We start from the raw sequence: 13,411 nt of genomic DNA, 5'->3' as shown, positions 1-13,411 counted from the left end.
ACCATCACCTAGACTCCAGATTCCCATATCAAATAAGCACGTAGAATTCTTGGCAATCTCCTTCCACAATTGAGAGTCCGAAGGTTTAGCATGGATCATGTTACCTCTACTCCCGGACATATATTTACTCCTCATAACCTTGCACCACAAATCTTCCTCACCATTAATGATCTTGCATCCAAGCTTTGAAATACAGGCTTTATTCATTTTGCTCAAATCTCTAATTCCAAGACCTCCCTCGCACTTAGCTTTAGTGACTGTATCCCAGCTGATAGCATGCACTTTTCTTTGTCATCAGAATCACCCCAAATGAAAGCTCTTTGAAGCTTCTGAATCTCCTTAATACAAGCCTTAGGAATCGGATTTGTCATCATAGGATAGACAGGAATGGCTTCAATCACACTCTTAGCAAGAGTCACCCTCCCTGCTAAAGATAGAGTTCTAGCTTTCCAACTCGCTAGTTTACTTGCCACTTGATCAATTACATATTGGAAATCTTGCTTTTTATTGGCCTTTCCTTTGAGAGGTATACCAAGATATTTTCCAAAATTGTGTGTTTCCCTAAAACCCGATAAATGCACCAACTTATTCCTTGTACTACGAGCAACATTATCAGAGAACAGAATGTTTGACTTCTCCTTGCTAATCTCCTGCCCTGACATTCTACAAAACTCATCCAGCGTATCCTTCACACAATTAATCTGAACCTCACTTGCTTCCCCAAAAATAAGCAAATCGTCCGCAAACATGAGATGGGAAATGCAGGTCTGGCTATTACCAATCTGGAAAGGTTTCCACTGTTTATGTTGGATAGCATACTCAATCAAATTTGTTAATTTGTCCATACAAAGAACAAAGAGGTAGGGAGACATTGGGTCTCCTTGTCTTATACCACGATGCGGACGGAAGAACTCATTTTTATTACCATTCCAGTTAACGTTCGTTTCTACGCTAGTCACACCATGCATAATCACATGCATGATATCCCTAGGCAACTCAATTTCCTCCAGAACTCTCCATATGAACTCCTAGTTTAACTTATCATAGGCTTTCATAAGATCAATTTTAATGGCAAAGAAACCTTTCCTCCCTTTCTTCCTTTGCATAGAATGCATGATTTCCTTCGCAATGATAATATTTTCATGTATAGATCTTCCTGGCACAAAACCAGTCTGAAGAGGAGACACCAATTTAGATATGAAAGGTTTAAGCCTAGCCACCACCACTTTACTAATAACTTTATACAATGTATTGCACAAAGAGATAGGGCAAAACTGAGTCACATAAATCGGATGCTCAATCTTGGGAATAAGACAGATATTCGTTTTGTTAAACTCCGCTATCATGCTAGGATTCTTCCAAACCTCACGCACACAATGAATCAAGTCTGATCCAATCGTGGTCCAAGACTTTTGATAGAATCCCGGGGGAAACCCATCCGGCCCTGGAGATTTCCAAGGCTTCATAGAAAATAGAGCTTGCTTAACTTCTATATCACTAATGGCTTGATTGAGAGACTGCAAGTTCTCATCAGAAAGTTTAGGGAAGGTGACAGGCGATTGGCTCCAACTACACCAACTGTTAGGGCAGGAAAACAGCTTTTTGTAAAACATAGTCACATGCAATTTCATCTCATCCTTTTCAATAATCCAGTTGTTATCTTCATCCTTTAGAGTCACTATTTTGTTTCTTTTTCTCCTATTTAATGTTTGCATATGGTAATACTTTGTATTACGATCACCATCTGCTAACCACATAGAGCGAGAACGCTGAAACCACATCATCTCTTCGCTATTAAGGGTGTCATTCAACTCTTTCTGAATCTTTTTCTCAAGCTTCCTCATGCCCCAGAAGTTGTCTCTACATTGTAACCTTACTTGCACACCTTCCAGCCTACGCAGCAAACTCCTCTTTTTTCTTTTAACGAATTCAAAAGAATCAAACTTCTGCCTCTCTATACCTTTAACCACATTTTCTAAGTTGTGACTAATAGGCTTTGCTTGCTGCCAAACTTCATGCAACATGTGATGGTAAGACTCATGCATAATCCAAGCACTCTCAAACCTAAAAGGTCTTTTTTGAGCATAAGGCTGATTATCTTGGAGATGAATGAGAATAGGGTGATGATCGGAGAAATTCACACGCACCAAAACTTGGACATAGGCATCCGGAAAAAGGACTTTCCACTCATTATTACAGAGAGCTCGATCAAGCTTTTCATATATACGTTGTCCCCCATGATAAATGGGACCGCGCCAAGGGAATCTAGGACCTCGAGCCTCCAAATTATTTAAGCTGCAATCCTCCATTCTATCCCTCATCTTCTGAAATCTGGAAAGAGAAGCTGGTAGCCCACCTTTCTTGTCTTGAATCGCATCTATGTCATTGAAGTCCCCCGCCACCATCCAACCTCTATTTAAATTCCTCGCAAGAGTCTTCAATTCCTCCCAAAGCATCTTCTTACTATTATAGTTAGGGTTAGCATAAACCACTGTTAACCACCACTCCTCCTTCTGATCCAGCATCTTCTTACTCTTATTTATTAACTTTCATTCTATTAACCTTACTTGCACACCTTCCAGCCTACGCAGCAAACTCCTCTTTTTTCTTTTAACGAATTCAAAAGAATCAAACTTCCACCTCTCTATACCTTTAACCACATTTTCTAAGTTGTGACCTCGTATTGATTTATGAGGTCAGTCAGTAATCCTGAAAGCAGTCTGCACTAATACAAAATTACCTTTCATAACTCCACCAAATTTTATTTCACCACGGCCAAAGAATCCATCGTGGTAGAATCTATTTAATTAGGCGCTTTTCTTTTCATTTTTAAACCCACTTTTCACGACGGTTGGAACTTCCAACCGTGATGAAAAGGGGCGTCTGGTCATGAGTTTGAATCTTACTGTTGTTGCTCTATTGCTGCATTTTTTATGTATTATCAAATGAAATACAACAACGGTTGTTTAATACAACTGTTGTTGTATGTAATGCATTGTCACGAGTTTGAATCTTGTTGTTGTTATTAATCTACTGTTGCATTTTTATATTTTATTAAAAGACATACAACAATAGTTATTTAATACAAACATTGTTGTATGTAGCGCGCTTATTGAGTTTCTTCACTGTCCTTAAACAAATCTTGATCGTCCATTTAGTGATTATCATCGCTCAAGATACTGCTATTAGTGATCCGCATGAAATCTAAAACTTAGACGAACTTTCAACTTAGTCGAACTTCATCTTCTACCTCCAAACGTCATCTTTCATTTACGACATTTTATTTCTCCACTAAACCAAACTCAAAAAAATCATTTCTTTCATAAACAAAACTCGAAAACATCGTTGATTTCATTAACAAATTTCAGAACTCCATCATCTCTTCTCCAACTTGAATACGACAAGAAAAATATGGATTCGAGTTAGAAATGTTAGTTGTTGTTCTTGTTGTTCTTTTTTTGTTCTTGTTGTTATTGTTGTTATTAATGTTGTTTTTGTTGTTGTTGTTCTTCTTCTTCTTCTTTTTCTTCTTCTTCTTCTTATTCTTGTTCTTGTTATTGTTGTTGTTCTTGCTGATGTTGTTGTTCTAATGGTTCATTTTTATTTTATTTTATTAAAAGACATACAACAACGGTTGTTTAGTATAAATGTGTTTGTATGTAGCGTGCTATCCAATTTACTACTGCGGGTAATAGATCGTGATTATAATAACCCACTTACAACCACACCCTACCTAACAACGATTGTTCAACCGTTATTATAGGTCTTTTGTGGCTACTGTTATATGTGTTTTTTGTAGTAGTGCTAGGTGTTATAGGTATCAATTGATAGATGTGTTAAAAAGGATTTACCAACATAATGATTCAACAAATTTACTTGCAAATCATTCACCCGATTGAGAGGATAAGCAAAATCTATTTTATATATATATATATATATATATATATATATATATATATATATATATATATATATATATATATGGACCGACTAAGGGTCCAATAATGCATATGCTCAATAGAGACAATCCAAGGTATATAGCTAGTGCACGTAAGATCAAACATACACTTTCTGCTTTCTGATGTCCACTTTTCACTATACTCATATTGGACTCTGAACTGACTTGGGTGTTGGAGTGCTTACCTTGCAGGTCCACCTCATACCACTGTATCAAAGATCAGCACTGCCAATTCCAAAATCCTACGTCATCAATCAACACTAATTCTAGTTCCATAACGGGAACAGTGGCATTGTCTCTCAGAATTGACTCCTAATTCCTACAAAATTGCATGTATAGATTATCCTTGATCCAAAATCATATCTTTACTAGAATCACTAAGGAATGGAGATAGTCACCTCTTAAGACACACCAAAGAGCTATATTAAATCCTTCGATTTTTTTTCCATCTCAATTATCAATCATCGATAAGATATGCGTCATGGCAACGTGTAGCGAAAATCCACCATCAGAGAACCTCCTCCAAGCAACACCGATACCAGATTGCAAAGCGAGGATCAGACAACATAAGGATAACAGTCACCGTGTCAGATCACACAAGTAACAGAATTCCTTGTAGACGATGAAAGCTCGTTTAATGTCCACTATACTAGAACACTTGAATAGCTAAGACTCTACCATCTAATTAGAGTACGTACATTGGTGATAGCCTCGTGGCATTCAATAATTTTGTAACTCATGTGTGCGGAATAACAGATCTACCACGATCGCTCGGAGAAGGAGAAAGTGAATGCACCTTAAAATAGTGTGTCGCTGCAACGCTGGAGAAATGGTTACACTAACTTAAATACAACAAGGCGTAGCCAAGAAGTTATACTCAAAAACCTCCTCACTTCTCCCATGGCAAAGGAATGTCACCATGTTCGATCCTGACAAACACGAAGATATGGTAAGATCGATTTCGATCAATGAAATTGTTCAGCTTGATATTAACTCAACCAAATCCGTGAAGATATGGTCCAACCTCTCTTCCGAGCATACTATCAATTGAAAGTGAAAGACACCGAATGGTACTCCTATGTCATGCACACATGTATAGATTATGTTGGCCTTAATATAACACGCTTGATAAAATCCAATTCACTACCTAACGCGAGTAAGTGGACAAATAACTCATCCGACTGCACGTTAGTGTCAATCGTGAGGAGTTAACCAGATGTACCCTAACATGTATATTAAAAAAAACCCAAACTCCAAAACTTAACTTTAAGAAAATTGACCCCTTCTTTTAAATGCACTAACAAGTTTAGAACAATTAGCGTTGATCCCAGCATTAATTTGGTAGGTCAAATTGATCGTTTTTATGAATATTTTATAAGTTTGAATTGATATGAAATCAGTTTTATTATTTTATATGATTGTTCACCATATACCTTGATTTGATATTTACACTCCATCCTAAAAGGGTGCTGCCAAGCATCACTTCAAAATGGACTAATAATAGTAATAAAGAATGAGTTAATTATTAATTTAGTTTTCAAATTAAAATTATATGACCAGACAATTTCAGAAATTATTTTAAGCTTTTATTAATTTTCAAATTAAACCTCATAAGAACTTAATTAGCCGTTCACTCAAAAATAAAGAAAGCTGCAAATATGGTCAAGACAAGCATGTACTGCCTCCTAATTGCTCAGAAGAGACACCCTGTCAGCCTCTAACAAGTTGAGGTTCATTGTTTAATAAATAAAAAAAATCTATATGAGAAAGCAAAACACTAATCAAACAAATTTTACTTGGTCAATCCCATAATTTAATTTATTGTCATCAATAGTATTGACATAGGATAAGATGTTTTTTTTTTTTTAATAAACGTGAGATATTTACAAATTACTTAATAAAAAAATTTCACATAGACAATGACAATTGAATCTACAATCTTTTGAAAGAGTCAATTTCTTACCAATTGAATCAACATTCATTGAAATATAATTGCCATTTATAAGTAGGGATTTGGATTGATTTACCTTTTTCATATGTTTTCAATGAAGAAAAAAAGAATATAATCAATCATTTGTATTGTTTGGGTTGGCCAAAAACCCAACAAGACCAACTCGTTTATGCAGTTCAACCAAGATAAAATATTCTACCTCCACACTATAGAACGTCGCACCACAACAGGTTAATATTCTTATCTTCACCGTTGATTAGAGCTGTTTTCGGTCCGGTCCGATTCGGCTATTTGCTCTCCTGAGTACTGAACCGAAATAGTAATCAAGTAAATCGGGACCGGACTGAAATAGTGATAGACTTTTTTTTTACCAAAACTGGACCGATACTTTCGGATACTTACCTGATATTTTGTTCGAATCGGACCGAAACTAGAGTTAGGAGTAAGTTATCAATTCTCAATTCTATTGGATACTTAGTTCGGTTTTACTGTTGAATATCGGACAAAAAATTATCCATTCTCGGACCGAATAGCATTTCGGTCGGTCCATTGATCCGGTTCTATTGGACCGGTTACCGGGTGAATCTCGGGTAAACCGGCCCAAATACAGCCGTTAATATCAACATCTAACGAATTTTCGCAATCCACGTCAGATCATCTAATAATGGTTCTAACGGGTGTTCAAAAATATAGTTAACTGAATTGAATACTTGAACTGAATTGCATTGCACCATAAAAAACTTGAACCATTTAAATGGTTAATAAACTGAACCATTTATTTTAAACAATTCAAATTCAGTTTAAAATCGGTTTAGAACCAGTTTCTTTTTATAAACTGATTTAATTATATAAATTATTTTTTCATAAAAAAAATTCAATAGAGAAAAAAATTATGAAAATAAAAAATAATAATTTTTTCAAAAATTTTAATAAATAGATTAAAATCAAAAAAAAAATCTGAAATCAAAAAATTTCATTATCTCAAGTGTTGTATTTTCTATGTCTATGCTTATTGTCTTACTACAAAATATAACTTACTTAACATATTATTCTTTTTCCCTTCTAATAAATTAAGCATTGAAAGTAGAATTATATTTTAAAAATCAATTCATATTTATCAGATTAGAATTGGATATCAGCAAAAAAAATTGTAACCCAATTATACTGCTGAACAAAACACTTCAGATAAATAATTCATGAAAGCCCAAACTATTCCCATAACAACAAAGTTTTCAATTTTGTATACTAAATATATAAAAATAATAAACCGTTTAAAATGGATAATATATAGAATAAAAAAGTGGTAGAATGAAAGATTCATCTACTCCTAAATCTTATCCAATTTATTTATTTCAAATCCATAATAGATTTTTTTTAAGATTTCTAAGAAGTCAATATAGGAGTGGCTTGGTTGTGGTAGAAGACAGAGATTATGAAAAATAAAGAAAAAGAGAAAAGAAATGAATATTTGTGATTAAGAAGCTTAGTGATGGTTAGGGGTGTGCAAAATATTCGGTTTTGATGTCCAAATCCAAAATCAAACCAAAACCACTTTTAAATATCCGGATATAATTGAATGGTTATTAACCGGTTTAGTTATTAATGGTTTGGTTATCCATTCATATAATCCAGATATAATTAAATGATTATTAACCGGTTAAATTATTTTGGATTCGGTTATAATCCGGTTATTATCCAAATCCAAATATTTTAATTCTCAAAATATTAATTTTTTTTTGAAAAAAAAAATTTTCGGAAAAAATAATTTTCAAAACTGGATTTTTTTTAAAAACCGGTTATATAATCATAACCGAATTTATAACCGGTTTTATAACCAGTTTTGATTAAAATGTGGTTATGGTTATAAATCCAAACCATTTAAATGATTTTAAAATGGTTATGGTTTGATTTTTGAAAATAATCAACCATGCACACCCCTAGTGATGGTTCGAAGCCTGAGAGGAAGGGAGATATAGAAATAAAGAATTATTATGTGTGAGTAGTAATATTATAACATGTCGTTGAACAATTCAATTGGATGATTATTTTTATTTCCAATTATTTATTTTTTGAAAAAAAAAAGGAAAAAAATTATGTTTTCTCCTTAAAACTAAAAACAATTTTAAAAAAAATTATCTGACTTTTTTTTTCAAAAAAATGTTGAATAAAAAAAGTTATTTATATATTTAAAATAATTATTATTTTTTAATATAAATATTTTATAAATTTTAAAAAATTGGTTTTAAAAGAGCTCAAAATAAAAGTTGAAATTGATTATAAACTAGTTTATAAAAATGAACCAGATCTGAACTAGTTTTAAATTGGATTGAAACGATTTTATCAATTAACTGGATTTTTATTGAAATGGTTATTAAAAACTAAATTGAACCATAAATATGATTCAGTTCAATGCAGTTTATGAACCATGAACACCCCTAGTTCTAACCTTCACTTCTCTCAAACATATAACCAAATATTAATCTTGCATACATTTCTCTAATCATTCTAGATTTCTACCACCAAATTGGATATCTTTCCTTAATACGGAATATCGAATTTTATGAGTAATTAAGAGAAAACTCAAAGATTTACAATTAGTTAACCATATAAAATGTATTTACACTAAAAAAATTATTTTTAATTAGTGCATATCAATTAAATTTTTATTAATATAATATAAAATTAAAAAACAAAATATAATAATTTGATTTGGAATGACATGAAACTTGGAACCAAATCACCAATAGTGCTCAGATTTCTATAGATTCATTAGGTTTTGACTCTAATCTAGAAGCTTATCCGGCATGGAAGCCTACTCAATTTTGTAAGCATGCTATCACTCTCTAATAATGTTTCCACGTTGTATGATTATATTAAACACTACGTTGCCAAAGTCAATTTTCTAGCAATTAACTAACAAATCATTATGCTTAATCAATCACAAATCACAATAACGTAATATCAACTTTTGTCTTATATGCCGTCCTACAAATAGACATGCAAGTATGAGTATCTGCTATGTAAGGTTAGCCCCAACACTTTTCAAGAAATTAAGAAAAACCAAAACAAGTTTCATAGAATTTTTAGTATTGTTGTGAAGAACATCATTGTAAGGTTGCAACAATATGTTTGAAGGTAGAAATGCATCTACACATAATATCTTACTAGGATTTATTGCAGGCATTTCAACAGTTATGGCATTGGCTTTATTGTTCTTCCTCTTCTGGAAAAAGATTATTCCATTTCTTAAACAACCTAACACTTTGAAAGGTGAGACTTATTAGTTATTACTACAAGAAAATAATTTGTTTCGGAGTGATCGAACTCGGCTTTAGATATATTTTGTTTTTCTTTTGATGTAGGAAAGGAGTATAAAAGCTTGAAATATGATAAAACATCTTTAAGGTGTTTTAAGATAGAGGAACTAGAGAGAGCTACACAAAATTTTAGCCAAGATTGCTTATTGGGTTCTGGTGCGTTTGGTAATGTCTACAAGGGAACTTTTGAGTTAGAAGGAATATTAGCCATAAAGAGACCTCATTCTGAGTCATTCTTAAGTGTTGAAGAATTCAGGAATGGTTAGCATCAAAAACTATATTTAACTCTTTAATCTATTCTAGTTAATAGTTTTTCTTTGTTCTTGGCAGAAGTTAGGCTTCTTTCAGCTGCAAAACACAAGAACCTTGTTAGTCTGGTTGGATATTGTGAACAACCAGGTAAACTTGAATTAATTTTAACGTTGTACTGGATTTATTTCAACATAAATTCATGCTAAAACGGACTGATTAATTATTTTTTATCAGAAAGAGATGGAGCAAAAATACTAGTCTATGAATATGTATCAAATGGTTCACTCCTGGAGTACATGATGGGTAAGTTTATCGTCTTTCCAAAGCATATTATGTTACCATAATTGTAGGGGATTGAACCGTAGTTCTCCCAACCAAATCCAGCGCCAATCACCACTGGACCAACAAACGATTGGTTTTTCTATATTCATTTTTGTTACTAGTTATTGTTGACAAGTAGGATAAAGTTGTTTAAAATCCACCACTATGGTAACGATGTGGTTGCAGATACTTCTAAAATCTTTAAGTGGTTCAGTGCAGATCACAACATAAAACCTTGGCTCTTATATTTGATACTAACAGTCTAACACCAATTTGTAGGAAACAGAAGGAGATGCTTAACTTGGAAGCAAAGAGTAAATATTGCAATAGGAGCAGGAAAAGGTATAACTTTTAAATGATAATCCATGTTCATTTAACAATAACATCTTTTTATCAGCATAGAATTGCTTGGTATCTTTTATAGGCATAGCTTATTTGCATGAAGAGGTGAAGCCAAGTATAATTCATCGTGACATCAAACCAAGTAATATCTTATTAGGGGAAGATTTTGAGGCCAAAGTTTCAGATTTTGGGTTGGTAAAATCAGGTCCTACTGGTGATCAATCACATGTCAGTAGCCAAATCAAAGGGACACCAGGGTACCTTGATCCTGCATATTGTTCAAGCTGCCATTTGACAAAATTCAGTGATGTGTATAGCTTTGGTGTCATACTTTTGCAACTTATTTCAGCTAGACCTGCTGTGGATAATGCTGAAAATCCAAGCAACCAACATATTATTGATTGGGTAAGCAAATGCCAAAAAACCTAAACCTTTCATTATACATCTAGAAAAGTTCTACTATAAATTATCTGGATAAACGATCAGAGTCCATCTTTGAGAATGTGTAAGACAGGCTATCGCACCACACTCAATATTTGTCACGTTTGAACCATGGATAAAAAAGGCCTAACCGTGGTAAAATAGATTTCATTATTGTTTTTTCACAGTTAAATCATGACTAACGTACACAGGGCACCATAAAAAAAACTAACCTACTCAGAACTTCAAAAAACTTAAGACTACCATATAAACTATCATTGTAACAACTTTGTATGTGTTGCAGGCAAGGCCTAGCATAGAGAAAGGTAGCATTGAAGAAATCATGGATGCAAATCTATTTTGTGAAAGTGAGCCATGCAATATGAAAGTTATGTTAAAAATGGGACAACTTGGTATGAGATGTGTGGCTCAAGAACCAAAACATCGTCCCACAATGACCCAAGTTTGTAAAGAACTAGAGCAGGCCCTCTTCTCAGATGATAACTTCAGAAACAAGGATTCAGAAACCCTTTCACAAAGCTTCGTGAGCATAGATGGTGTTGGACTTGAGAAATTCCATGTTGATATGGATAGCTTCTCCTTTAAGAGCACAAACTTAAGGTGCTTAGAAAATAATAGTATTAGTATTGACATTGACAAAAACAATTTGAGAAGGATACAATAGATGTTAAGATGTTTAGGGTGTGTTTGGTTCGAGGTAAAGCGAGGGGAGGGGAGGGAATATTTAAAATGAAATGTGTTTGGTTTAATTTTTAGGAGGGGAGAGGAGGGGAGGGGAGGGGAGCAAAATCCCTCCAAATGACACTTTTTTCGTTCCCCCGAATCGGGGGGATTCGGAGGGGAGGGGAGAGGATCTCAGTTTTTAATATTAATTAAATTAATATATTTACTAAAATATCCTCAATTTTATTTTATTATTTTAAAAATATTATTTTCTTTCACGTTCCTACTTTTCTTTTTGTAATTTTTTCTATATTGCTTTCAAGCCTTCCATCAACTTATTATAATTATTCTTCACCTTCACCTTCAAATTATTTTTTATTTTTTTTATTTAATAAAAATTATAACTACTATAGTTTTTTGTTTTTTATTATAATTTATTTTATGTATTCGGGAGTTGTTATCAACGCATAGTTTATTTTGTGTCGGGAGTTATAATACGAATCAAGTGCACTCAATTTTTTTAATATTATGCTATAAGTTATGACTTTTTAATCACTCAGTTATACAAATATTATTTTCAAGAAAATATTTATGAAATTTTTACAATTGAATATCATATCACTTATATAAAATTACAAGGATAAAATTGTAAATTATTATTAAAATCCCTCCCCTCCCCTCGTGAACCAAACATATTTTTAAACGAAATCTCTTCTCTCCCCTCCCCTCCCCTCGTTTGAACCAAACATATATATATATATATATATATATATATATATATATATATATATATATATATATATATATATATATATATATATATATATATATATATATATATATATATATATATATATATATATATATATATTACAAAAAATCCCTCCCCTCCCCTCCCCTTCCCTCCATTAAAATCTCTCCCCTCCCCTCCCCCTTATTTGAACCAAACAGACCCTTAATGAAATACAATTGCCGGGTGGTTAAACGGATTTTGAATCTAATTCTCATATTATTTTAAGCATTGTGCGTAAGGCTAATTCATCCTTACAAATTTGAATTATAAAATGAAGATTATCTTCTAACATATGTTTACGCGTGTGACTCATTACACGCTCCGATTTATTGGATGTATTTAAATTCTAGAACAACCTATATGATTTAAAAACAAAGGGTTAAAGGTTTGTCATACATGATAGCTCTATAGATCTTATGAAAGGAGGGATCAGATACTAACCTGAGGTTATTTATATTCTTCACCTTTTAAATCTTCTTTCTATTTACCATACTTTATAAAGATGGATACTTGAAAATGAAAAACAACATTTTATTAACTAAGTAGTTAGGCTCAAATAGTTGAAGAATTTAAGTTAATAATAAATTGTTTAAAAAAATAAAATTTAAACTTTGACTTGAACAATTTTTATTAAGTTTTTTTTTTCACCGCTAGTATAATCCAGAAATCGTTGTCTCCCTACCAGGTCCAGCAACAATCACCACTTAACCAACTAACGATTGTTAAGATTTTGTTTTGTTAATGGACATAATAGCCAAGTCTACTAATTAATTATAAATGCTAGGAGGAATAGTATGATGACGAGGGTTCGATTCCGCCGATTGTCACATAAACTTTCCTCACAACACTAAACCCATAATCCGTAACTCCAAGGACATAACAAAACCTAATTCTTTTAAAATGATAGTTAAGAGAGACAAATATTGAAACAATTCTTTATATTAATATGTATCATTGTATTTATATAAGAAAAAATATTATCCGGAAATAATTCTCTAAAGAGAAAAAAAAGATGAGAGTGTATTGTATTATTCTTTTTAAAATCTTTCTGATATAATGGGCATTCATAATCATGTTCTTTATAACACTTTTCTTGGATGGGATAAGTACCATTAAAACCTCATCAGAAAAATTTGGTAGAAAAAATTTAGTGTAGAAAAAAGAGTAGTACGATATTATTTTTGAAGGAAATAACCTTGTTAAAAACTTTGTGGCATAAAACCATGGTGAATGTAGCAAGAGTACAAAATAAGCGTGACAACGGGGCGGTGCTAGCTTGAAAATTCACTCTAAATGATTTGATTAGGATTGATAACAAACTAGTTGAAAAATGATTCAATATGAAGAAGACTTGACCTTCGACTCACTGGTTA

At 32.6% G+C, this 13,411-nt stretch overlaps 1 protein-coding gene across 1 annotated transcript; it reads left to right on the top strand.

The window, feature by feature from the left end:
• The first annotated feature begins 8,945 nt into the window (after positions 1 to 8,945).
• On the top strand, positions 8,946 to 11,284 carry LOC131608845 (receptor-like protein kinase THESEUS 1). The gene is made up of 7 exons (XM_058880427.1): positions 8,946 to 9,179; positions 9,272 to 9,487; positions 9,557 to 9,625; positions 9,713 to 9,781; positions 10,079 to 10,141; positions 10,224 to 10,546; positions 10,866 to 11,284. Exons 1-7 carry the CDS (start codon positions 9,035 to 9,037, stop codon positions 11,244 to 11,246), a joined length of 1,266 nt encoding a protein of 421 aa, XP_058736410.1. The 5' UTR covers positions 8,946 to 9,034; the 3' UTR covers positions 11,247 to 11,284.
• Positions 11,285 to 13,411: the final 2,127 nt, after the last annotated feature.

The sequence above is a fragment of the Vicia villosa genome, linkage group LG1 (assembly GCF_029867415.1).
Source record: "Vicia villosa cultivar HV-30 ecotype Madison, WI linkage group LG1, Vvil1.0, whole genome shotgun sequence".
Lineage (NCBI taxonomy): Eukaryota > Viridiplantae > Streptophyta > Magnoliopsida > Fabales > Fabaceae > Vicia > Vicia villosa.
The sequence above is the reverse complement of the archived record's forward strand: the minus strand, read 5'-3'. Positions and strand labels throughout refer to the sequence as shown.